The sequence below is a fragment of the Artibeus jamaicensis genome, unplaced genomic scaffold (genome assembly GCF_021234435.1).
Source record: "Artibeus jamaicensis isolate MK-2021 breed Jamaican fruit bat unplaced genomic scaffold, CSHL_Jam_final scaffold_2172, whole genome shotgun sequence".
Lineage (NCBI taxonomy): Eukaryota > Metazoa > Chordata > Mammalia > Chiroptera > Phyllostomidae > Artibeus > Artibeus jamaicensis.
In genome coordinates this window covers 342095-354384 of record NW_026522031.1, presented here as the reverse complement: position 1 = coordinate 354384, position 12290 = coordinate 342095, and the positions used below count along the sequence as shown (strand labels likewise).

Genomic DNA, 12290 nt, shown 5'->3' with positions numbered 1-12290 from the left:
GAGTGAACGAAGCTAAAAATCAAATCAATGATTTGGAACATAAGGAAGCAAAAAACAACCAACCAACACAGTAAGTAAAAATAATCCTAAAAAGCAAGGCTGGTATAAACAGCCTCTGGGACAATTTCAAGCATTCCAACATTCACATCACAGGGGTGCCAGAAGGAGAAGAGAAAAATCAAGAAATCGGAAATCTATCTGGAAAAATAGTGAAGAAAACTTCCCTAATTTGGTGAAGGAAATAGACGAGCAATTCTAGGAAGTACAAAGAGTCCCAATCATGATGGATACAAACAGGCTCACTCCAAGACACATCACATTTAATAGGCCAAAGATTTAAGATAAAGAGAGACTCTTAAAAGCAACAAGAGAAAAGAAATTAGTTACCAGATGGTTGCCAGATGGAAGGGGGGGAGAAAGGAGGGAAAGGGGAGAATGGGTGAAGAGGTGAGGGTATTAAGAAGTACAAATAGCACCCTGGCTGGTGCAGCTCAGTGGCTTGAGCACCGGGCTCTGACACAAAGGGTCACCAGTTTGATTCCCAGCCAAGGCACATGCCTGGGTTGTTGGCCAGGTCCCCAGTAGTAGGTGCACAAGAGGCAACCACACACTGATGTCTCTCTCCCTTCCTTCCTCTCTAAAAAGAAAATCTTAAAAAAAAAAAAAAAAATAAAAATAAAAACCTTAAAAAAGAAGTGCAAAAAAGACAGACGTGATTGTGATATCAGTATCTATCAAATGATGTGGAAAAAGTATTTAATCAGGTGCAGCACCCATTTATGATAAAAACTTCCAGTAAAGTGGGAGTAGAGGGAGCATACCTCAACATAAAACATCATATTCAATGGGAAAACACTAAAAGCTTTCCCTCTAAGATTAGAAGGATGTCTGCTTTCACCACTTCTATTCACTAGAAGTCCTAGCCACAGCTATCAGACTAGAAAAAGAAAAATATATGAAAGGCATCCAAATTGGAAAGGAAAAAGCAAAACTGTCATTCTTTGCAGATGACATGATACTGTGCATAGAAAATCCTATAGATTTCACCAAAAAAAAAAACAAAAAAAACCATTCAACCTGAAGTGACTTTGGCAAAACAGTCAAATACAGAATATTCAAAAATCAAAGAAATCTTTGTACACCAACAATGAAGTATCAGAAAGAGAGATCAGAAAAAAAATCTATTTGATACAGCAACAAGAAAAATAAAGTACCTAGGAATAAACATAACCAAGGAGGTAAAAGACCTGTACTCACAAAACTACACAACATACACAACACTAAGAAAGAAATTAGGAAGACACAAACAAATGGAAGCATATTCATTAATTTTAAGAATTAACATTATCAAAATATCCATACTACCCAAAGAAATTTCTAGACTCAACACAATCCCTATTAAAATGCCAATGAGGTATTTCACAGACATAGAGCAAACATTTCAAAAATTTATATGCAGCCATAAATGACCCGGAGTAGCCGCAGCAATTCTGAGAAAGAAGAACAGAGTAGGAAGGATTACAATACCTGACATCAAACTGTATTACAAGACCACGATAATCAAAACAGACTGGTACTGGCTTAAAGACAGACACATAGATCAATGGAACAGAATAGAGAGCCCAGCAATAAATCCAAGTCTTTCATGGTCAATTCATATTTGACAAAGTGGGGAGAAGCATAAAGTGGAGTAAAAATAGCCTCTTCAAGAAATAGTACTGGGAGATCTGGAGAGCTACGTGCAAAAAAAAAAAAAAAGAAACTTGACCACCAACTTACACACTAGACAAAAATAAACGAGATGGATAAAAGACTTAATTAAGTATAAGACAACACACCATAAAAGTTCTAGAAGAGAAGATAGGCAGGAAAATATAATATTCCATGCAGCAATATTTTCACCTATATGTCCCCTAGAGCAAGGGACATAAAGGGGAAAAAAAAAGGGTGGGGGGACTTCATCAAAATAAAAAGCTTCTACATGGCTAAAGAAGCATCAGCAAAATGAAAAGGGAACCAACTGTATGGGAAAATATATTTGCCAATGATACCTCAGACAAGAGTTTGGTCTCCAAAATATACAAAGAACTTACACGACTGCACTCCACAAAGACAACTAACCAATTAAAAAATAGGCAAATAACCTAAACGGACACTTCTCCAAGGGGGACATACAGAGGGCCACAGACATATGAAAGGATGCTCAGTGTCACTAGCCATCAGAGAGAAGCAAATTAAAACTGTAATGAAATACCACTTTGCACAGGTCAGAATGGCCATCATAAACGAAGCAAAAAACAAGTGCTGGTGAGGTTGTGGAGAAAAGGGAACCCTAATCCACTGTTGGTGGGAATGCAGGCTGGTGCAGCCACTGTGGAAAACAGTATGGAATTTTCTCAGAAAACTAAAAATGGGACTGCCTTTTGACCTGGCAATTCCACTGCTGGGATTATACCCTAAGAATGCTAAAAAAAAAAAACAATTCAAAAGAATCTATGAACCCCAATGTTCATAGCAGCACAATTTATAATAGCCAAGTGTTGGAAGCAACCTAAAAGCTCATCAGTAAGTGAGTGGATCAAAAAACTATAGTACATTTATACAATGGAATTCTATGCAGCAGAAAGAAAGGAGCTCCTACTTTTTGCAACGGCATGGGTGGATTTTGAGAGCATTATGCTAAGTGAAATAAGCCAGTCAGTGAAAGACAAATACTCCATGAGCTCACCTATAAGTGGAACCTAATAAAAAAAACAAACAAGCAAGCAAAATATAACCAGAGATATTGAAATAGAGAACAAACTGACAGCAACCAGAGCAGGGGAGGTGATAACAAGGAAAATGGGGAAAGGGTCATCAAGGAACCTGTATAAAGGACATATGGATAAAGCCAAAGGAGGGGTAGGATCAAGGGTGGGAGATAGGGATGGGTGGAGCATGGGGAGTGGTGGAGGGAAAATGGAGGCAATGGAATAACAATAAAAAATAACAGTAACAGTCACAAAACCTTATAATATAAACAAGAGGCATATATTACCAAAAACAAAAAATAAAGTACAAATAGGTAGTTACAGAATAGCTGTGGGGATGTAAAGTACAGTATAGAAAATGGAGCAGCCAAACAACTTACGTGCATGACCCATGGACATGAACATTGGTGAGGGGATTGCCTAAGGGAGTAGGGATGCTGGATGCAGGAGGGTAAAGGGGGAAAAGTCAGCACAACTGTAACAGCATAATCAATAAAATATAAACTTTAAGAAATGTTCGTGCATAGAAATAGTCAATATTGTTAAGATCATCCTTCCCAAATTGGTATTGAAATTCAACACAATTCCAATCAAAATCATAGCAGGCTTTTATGTGTGACTGAGACACTTATTCTGTAATTTACAAAGAAATGCAAATGACTTCAAAGAGCCAAAAAATTCTGAAAAAGAACAAAACTGTCCAATCTCAAATTTTGCTTAAAATGCTGGAGCAGCAATTTTCGGCCAGTGTGCACTGGTTTGCCACCAAGAAGGTTTAAAACATGCACTACCTGCCTATCTCGTCAGGGGTACTGACCTGTTTTCCTTAAGATTTCAAATAAAAAAAAATAAAAATAGCCAACACAACAATAACTGTCCAATGTAAATGAATTAAAATTATACCTATTTATGCCCGATCAGCAAAAAAAAAAAAAAAAGAGTACATTTTTGTGTGCCACATAATTTTAGTAATTAGTTTGTGAGTGCCATGAGATGAAAAAGGTTGAGAATCGCTGCATTAGAGTAATATGCAGATAGTACTGAACGGACAGATCGATGGAAAAGAACCAAATACAAAATAGAACCATACATGTATGTTCGATGGACTTTTCACAAAATACCAAAGTAATATAATGGCAAATAAGGTTTTCAAAAAAATTACTCAAAGTGGATTACAGATATAAGTATAAAAGCTTAACTGCCAAAATACTGGAAAAATGAGAGAAAAAAATCTTAGGGAACTTGGGGTAGACAGTATTGTTAGAACACAAAATCAGTAAACCTTTAAAAAATAAATTGGTAAACCAGATAATCAAAATCTAAAACTTCAGCTCTTCAAAGGACACCATTTAAAAAACATAAACAAGAATGCTAAAGGGGTGGGAGAAATATACCTGCAATACTCATATCTACCAGGACCAAGACAGATAAAAATACAAAGAATTTTTACTTTCAAGTAAAACAAACTAATTTTTAAAATCTGCAAAACACAAAGTGAAATTTTACCAAAAGAAATATATGAATGACGGATAGGCACACAAAAAGATGTTCATGATTATTCACTAGGGAACTAAAAATTAAAACCATGACATACTCCTTCACACACACTAGAAGGCTAAAATTAGAGAATAACGACAGAGTGGTGAGGATGTGAACCAAGAAATCTCATACATTGCTGGAGAAAAGGCAAAATGGTTCAACCAGAGTAAATATACATTTATAATGTACACAAGAAATTCCAATTCTAAGAATTTACCAAAAGAAATGGAAAAAAAACACATAAACACCTATTTAAAATTACTTATTAAAATTTTATTCATACTACTCCAAAACTAAATAGTAATCTCCATCAACAGGTAAATATTGTATATAGAGCTTGTATAAAAAAATATAGACAATATGAATCAACCTTAAATACTATTAATCCTTTGTAATTATATTTTGTACTCAAAAAAAACTGAACCAAAAGAAATCAGCTCTCAGAACTGAGTTACATGTTTTACAGACTGCCAGATAGTAATCTAAGAAAAATGATGATTTCTTCATATATTTTATTGACTTTGCTATTACTGTTGTCCCATTCCCCCCCCCACCCACTCCCCTCTGCCCTGCACACCCTCTCCCACCCACATTCCCCCTCTTTAGCTCATGTCCATGGGTCGTACATATAAGTTCTTTGGCTTCTACATTTCGTATACTATTCTTACCCTCTCCCCTGTCTATTTTCTACCTACCATCTATGCTAATTATTTTCTGTACCTTCCCCCCACCTTCCACTCCCCTATTGACAACCATCCATGTGATCTCCTTTTCTGTGATTCTGTTCTTGTTCTAATTGTTTGCTTAGTCTGCTTTTGTTTTAGGTGTGGTTGCTAATAATTGTGAGTGCTGTCATTTTACTGTTTGTTTTTTTTCTCCTCTTTTTCTTAGATAAATCCCTTTAACGTTGCATATAGTAAGGGCTTGGTGATGATAAATTCCTTTAACTTGACCTTATCTGAGAAGCACTTTATCTGCCCTTTTATTCTAAAGGAAAGCTTTGCTGGATAAAGGAATCTTGGATGTAGGTCCTTGCCAGAAGTCTCAGAAAACTGATAAATTCTTATATTTCACACTGCCTGGACGAATAATGTGACTCCTTTCAAACATTTGAGAATTTATAAGTTATACTTTCTTCATTATAAGTTAGCATTATTTCTTTTTTTAAAGTTAAATTATTCTGTTGATTTTGATTTTTCAATTGAATTTATTGAGGTGACACTGGTTAATAAAATCATATAGGTCTTAGGAGTACAATTCCATAATACATCACCTGTATACCATATTGTGTTTACAACTCCAAGTCACGTCTCCTTCCATCATTATCTATCTCCCCTATATTATGATTTTAAAAAGTGTGTTAGGAAAAACTTATTTTTAAAAGAAGTTTCATTTATTTATTTTTAGAGGGAGGGTAACAGAGGGAGAAAGAGAAAGAAACACCAGTCAGTGGCCCCCTCACCCCAATAACCTGCAACCCAGGCACATGCCCAGATGTGAGATCTGAACTTGCAACCACAATCTCCCACCTCCAAACCCGCCCCCTCTCCCCCATCTACAGGATGACACCCAATCCAATGAGGCACACCAGTCAGGACAGAATTTATTTCCTATAAATTTCATTCAGGATAACAAAAGGAGCACTAAAAAGCTGAGCAGAAAGGGAAACCAGGTCTGCGAGAGTTGAAAATTTCTATTCTATACCTGAATTTTGGTATTAATTTTCTAAAGAGTTCCCTTATAATACATTGTGTATTTTGAGCTAAGGAAATGTATGGTTTCATTTTATACTCTTAAATTCTAAAATTATGCCAAATTGAGCTCTCTGAGTGGAGGGACCTTGACATCTAAAGGTTAAGAAGTATACCGGGAAGACAATTAGAGATTCCCTGCCAAGATGGAGGCGTAGGTAGACACACTGTGCCTCCTCCCACAACCAAAAGAAGGACAACAACAATTTAAAAAACACAACAACCAGAACTGACAGAAAACCGAACTGTATAGAAGTCCAACAACCAAGGACTGTAAGAAGAAACATCCATCCAGACTGGTAGGAGGGGTGGAGACAGGCAGCTGGGTGGAGAGGACTCACAGCAAGGCAGTGGTTGGAGGACCCAGTGAGGTGGCAGATTGTAGAGCAGAGTGTGCAAGGCTGCAGCTGGCTGGCAAGGTGGTAGCTGGTGTAGCGGGCAGTCCCTCATTCGCACACAGATAAACCGGGAGAAACAACTGGGGAGCAGGATGGACTGCACAACCCAGGGCCCCAGTGTGGGGAAATAAAGCCTCAAACCACTGACTGAAAACACCTGTGGAGGTTGAGGCAGCGGGAGAGACTCCCAGCCTCACAGGAGAGTTCCTTGGACAGATCCACAGGGTCCTAGAATGTACACAAGCCCTTCCATCTGGGAACCAGCACCAGAAGGGCCTAATTTGTTTGTGGGAAGCAGGAGAAGTGATTGAAAGCTGGAAGAGCTGAGCAAATAACACTGTTCCCTCTTGGACCCCTACCCCACATACAGTGTCACAACCCAGTGACATGGGTTACTTCCCCTGGGTAAACACCTAAGGCTCCGCCCCTCACTATGTAACAGGCCCATCAAGACAGAAACAAAACAAAAAACCGGGCCCACCAAAAGACCAGATCAAAGCTTCAGAAAACATACAACTAAGCGACAAAGAGATAGCCAGCCTATCAGATGCACAGTTCAAAACACTGGTAGTCAGGATGCTCACAGAATTGGTTAAACTTGGTCACAAATTAGATGGAAACAATGAAGACTGTGCTAAGTGAAATAAAGGAAAATGGCCCTGGCTGGTATAGCTCAGTGGATTGAGTGCGGGCCTGCAAACCACACGATCGAGGTTCAGTTCCCAGTCAGGGCACATGCCTGGGTTGCGGGCCAGCTGCCAGCAGGGGACGCACGGGAGGCAACCATACATTGACATTTCTCTCCCTCTCTCCTTCCCCTCTAAAGATAAATAAATAAAATATGAAAAAAGAAAGAAATAAAGGAAAATGTACAGGGAACCAATAGTGATGGGAAGGAAACTGGGACTCAAATCAATGGAGTGGACAAGAAGGAAGAAAGAAACATCCAACCAGAAAAGCATGAAGAAATAAGAATTCAAAAGTGAGGAGAGGCTTAGGAACCTCCAGGACATCTTTAAACGTTCCAACACCCGAATTATAGGGGTACCAGAAGGGGAAGAGGAAGAGTGACAAGTGGAAAAGTTATCTGAACAAATAATGAAGAAGAACTTCCCCAATCTGGCAAAGGAAATAGACTTCCAGAAAGTCCAGGAAGCTCAGAGAGTCCCAAACAAGCGGGACCCAAGGAGGAACACACCAAGGCACATCATCATTACATTAGCCAAGATTAAAATGAAGGAGAGAATCCTAGAAGCAGCAAGAGGAAAGGCGACAGTTACCTACAAAGGAGTGCCCTTAAGACTGTCAGCTGATTTCCTCAAGAGAGGCCTTGCAGGCAAGAAGGGGCTGGAAAGAAGTATTCGAAGTCATGAAAGGCAAGGACCTACATCCAAGATTCCTTTATCCAGCAAAGCTTTCCTTTAGAATAAAAGGGCAGATAAAGTGCTTCTCAGATAAGGTCAAGTTAAAGGAATTTATCATCACCAAGCCCTTACTATATGCAACGTTAAAGGGATTTATCTAAGAAAAAGAGGAGAAAAAAAACAAACAGTAAAATGACAGCACTCACAATTATTAGCAACCACACCTAAAACAAAAGCAGACTAAGCAAACAATTAGAACAAGAACAGAATCACAGAAAAGGAGATCACATGGATGGTTGTCAATAGGGGAGTGGAAGGTGGGGGGAAGGTACAGAAAATAATTAGCATAGATGGTAGGTAGAAAATAGACAGGGGAGAGAGTAAGAATAGTATACGAAATGTAGAAGCCAAAGAACTTATATGTTCGACCCATGGACATGAGCTAAAGAGGGGGAATGTGGGTGGGAGAGGGTGTGCAGGGCAGAGGGGAGTGGGTGGGGGGGGAATGGGACAACAGTAATAGCAAAATCAATAAAATATATTGTTTTAAAAAGTAGTAGTATACCAGGTGATTTTAGTACAGATAAAGAGCCCTGTCTAAACCTACAAGTTAAGAATGTAACTGGTACATATTGTGTGGCCTCAACCAAAGTCTCTTGTTCGGCCTACACGATGGTTCTGTATGGGTGTGTTATTTTTTTAATTACCTGCCAATGTCTAATACTAGAGTAATTTTACACAACACCTAGATAGACTTTGACTACTTGTTAAAGAAAAACTGAAAAATAAAGGATCCTTCAATACTGTCCCTGCACCCTCACATGACAATCTGCGGGAACTAAGTGGAATTTATCAACCACTCTCCCCACCATTCCCTATTATTGTATCCCCAGACTCATAGTTCTCCATCTCAATTACTTGCTCAGCTTCTGTAGGTATTGTAGTTTGATCCCTGATGTCTGTACCCACATTCATTAAGAAAATGAAAAACACATGATCAAATGAACCCTATTTATTTAGTTCTAAAATATATTGTCTAAACTTTTGCTTTAGGGAATACTAAAATTAGTTTGTAAGGAGAGAGAAAGGGAGAAAACATTCAAATCAATGAGACTCAGGATAACACTTTTAATTTATTGATAATGCTAGCTTTTTTTTTTAGAGATATGTACCTCTCAAGTATGATTTGTTAAAACCCTTATAATAAAACAAAAAACATTTATCTTCCCATTTAAATGCTTTCCTTGAATTCTTGCTTACCATTCAAACACAAAGATAAAAAAAATACTTGGAGACTGGAATTACAAAGAACATTTTGAGAAATCTGAAATTACAAACTTGCCTCGGAATTGAGAATCAGAGCTTTTATTTCCCATTTTCCATTCATTCCAGTATGAATACCATGGCCATACACACAATACATCTTAATTCTAAAATTATGCAGAAGTCCGGCCCTAATTGGCTTTTGGCATGTTTAACCGTTTAAAATATAAATAAAAGAAACCTTAAAATATGTCTTAAAAATTAAGAACTAAGATTTAAGTTTCCCCTGTACTCACTTTCTAACAGGTGGGCCACATCTGAGCAAAACTAGTGTGAATGATCTGAAATGTAACCCTACTCACAAGCTAACAAAGTAGCTTGCCATGGACACTGGTAGAAGACACAAGACTCAGGAGTCCCAGACAAAGGGCAGTTTATTACTTACAACAGTACCATAAGCCGAAGCACATTTTTGCACTGGTTCCCAGAATCCCAGTTCCCATTAAGCAAGGTGAAAAAGGCCAGTTGACACCAGTACAGGCAACAGCTGTATAACATGCAAAGAAACCTACACTTAAGGAACCCTAATCTTTTAGGACTAGCAATAAGCATCCTGCCTTTTACTCCAGAAGGAGCCATTTAGCTTTATTATACTGGACCATACAAACGCCTGCTCTTTGCTCTGATGGAAGGCACTATCTACTAAAGCTGTTCCTTATACACACATCCTTTAAAAACAGAAACAAAGGTCAGTCAGTCTGAGGGCAGGACGTGCAAAACAGAGAGAGACCCACGGAAAATTGTCTCCCTCAACCAGATACTGTTCTTAACATAATTAAATGAGGAGTCTAACACTACAAGCTATTTAAAACATTAATTTCACAGACCCCTTGATCTGGTTCAATTATTTAATTAGCATCTCATCTCAAATTCAATCAACTAGTTCCTCTATAAAGGAAGTAAACATTAAAAATGAATTCCACTTTTCCAGTTTCTCTGTATTTTAAAAGGAGGTGCTAAAATATTTGCAATTATTAAAATTTAAAAACTTTAAGTAGTCTACTAGAAACCAGTAATTACTGTGCTTGCTTTAACTAACTTTAAATGTTTCAAACCTGTTAACGTTAGCAATGAAACTGTCAAGTCTCAGTTAAAAAAAAAAATAGTAACTTCAACATTTCCAGCTGTTGTCTACAAAATACAACAAAATCCTACATCCCCCAAGTCACTTTGTTCGATTTCTCTTTACCTTTTACCGTCTCAAAATAAAATCTTTGAAAGAAAGACAACAGAACGCCGTCTCTTAATTCCTTTGTCCACAGCGGAGAGAAGAGAGCTGGGTTCTCATTAAGATAAAGAACCCGAATCATGAAAGACAGAAAACAGACAGCATCTGATCTGTAATCAATCATCGAAGTCACCATCACTTCATCTTCATCCCTCCCTCCCTTCCTCCAGCATACACACGCGCGCGCGCACACACAAAGTGGGTACAGATGGGATGATTAGGATCATATGCACCTGGACAAAGCTTTGGGGAGGCAGAGGGTAGCCCTTAACTCGATGCAGTTGGTAAAGAACCCGAGATGCACACAACAGCAGACTTCGCCAGTGATTTTTCAAAAGTGCGGGTCGCGTGGGCAACCCAGCCTTGGAGGAGACTGCTACCGGGCAGCAGGGCAGCCAAGTCGACAGCGCCGGTGGAAGTTGCTCACGGGCCCTCCGTGTCACCGCCGCCGACACAGACCCTCTTCTTCGCCCCTCCCCCGCCGCGCACCCCTGGCGGCGGCAGCGACATGACAGCGGGTCGCGCAGCACAAGGGCGCCGGACTCCCCGACGCCCTCCCCCGGCTTCCCAACGCCCGCCTCTCACCTTGGGTAGCGAACGGCGACGAGCCGCTGACCGGCGAGCCGGGGCCCGGGAGCGGCGGCGGGGTCTCCGCCGAGCCCAGCACGGGCGCGGGCAGCATGAGGTAGCGCTGCGGCGCGGGCAGGCAGCGCTGGCAGAAGGAGTGCAGGCAGGGCAGCAGCTTGGGTGCCCGGCTCTGAATGTTCTGGTGGCACACGGCGCAAGTGTCCAACAGGTTGAGCCGGGCCGCCTCGCCTCCGCGCTCCGAGTCAGGGCCCTGCCGACTCTCGGCCTCGTTCTCCCCGGTCGGCGCCGCCGAGGGTCCCCCGGGGGCCGCCGCCGAAGCCGCCGCGGCCGCCGTCGCCGCCTTCTCCACAGCCACCTCCATTGTCCTGCCCCCGCCGCCGCCGCCGAAGGGGGAGCGCTGTCTCCGCCCGCCGCCGCCGCCGCCCCGACGACCTCCTCCTCCTCCTCCTCACAGGCGGTTGGGGTGACCCGCGGGAGAGGGAGGGCGGGCGGAGGAAGCCTCCTCAGGCACCGGGGATCCGCCTCCCGGGTAGCGCGGCCGGAAAAAGAGGATCTGTCAGCGGGGACCGTTGGGCGCACTAGGGAGGCTGCGCTCCGTCCGCTTCGCCAATCGCTGCGGCGCTCGTCGAATCCGCCCAACCCACCCGAGCCTCCCCGCTTTTTCTCTGGGGCCCCGGCCCATCTCAATCCCCGCCCCTCTCCCGCCCCCGCTCTCTCTACAGCAACTGACGTGACGACTGGGAGCGCACCGCCCAATAGCCGCCGCGCCTGGCCAGGGGGCGGGGCCTGCTGAAGCCCGCGAGGCCCCGAGGGCCGCGGCGGGAGGTTGCGAGGTGGGAGGGCGCTTGCTCAGCTCCGCCCCTCAGAACTACTAGAACCCCGGCCTCTGATTGGGCCTTTGTGTGTGTGTGTGGCTCCACTGAAAAGATTAAGGGTTCATTTGTTAACCACCGACCGCTTAATTCGATCCGCCTGTGTTGGCTCCTCCTATAGGGCGGAGTTTACTGCATCTAAGCGTTAATTAAGTAACTGCTTCCAAAACTCTGGATTTACTACTGGAAACGGAGTCCTCGCGACCTTTGGAGTGAGTATCCTTTGTCAAGGGATGACAAAGTGGAGATAGTGAAGAGAGAGCAAGGAACGAATATAAAAAGTGGAAAATGTGGTAAAAAAGATGTAGAAACAGCATGGATGTTGCCACCTGAACGTACTCATCTCTATGATTAATGATGGAGCATAAAAAATAAAGGGAAGTTTCTCTTGTAAGTCGGAGATTTTTGAAGAATTTTGCCAATGAAAAAGAAATTAATATTTCAAGTCAATGATTTAATTTTTGAGTAAAAATGATT

At 41.5% G+C, this 12290-nt stretch overlaps 1 protein-coding gene across 2 annotated transcripts in view; it reads right to left on the bottom strand.

Annotated features, from left to right (window-relative positions):
- TRIM24 (tripartite motif containing 24) overlaps window positions 1-11516 on the bottom strand; it is a 139296-nt gene extending 127780 nt beyond the window's left edge. The window contains exon 1 of one of the 2 annotated variants that reach the window (XM_037159255.2): window positions 10939-11516. In XM_037159255.2, the coding sequence (XP_037015150.1) occupies window positions 10939-11302 (364 nt within the window). In that variant the 5' untranslated portion in view covers window positions 11303-11516. The remainder of the gene's footprint in view (window positions 1-10938) is intronic. The other variant, XM_037159253.2, reaches the window with a different exon arrangement.
- Window positions 11517-12290: the final 774 nt, after the last annotated feature.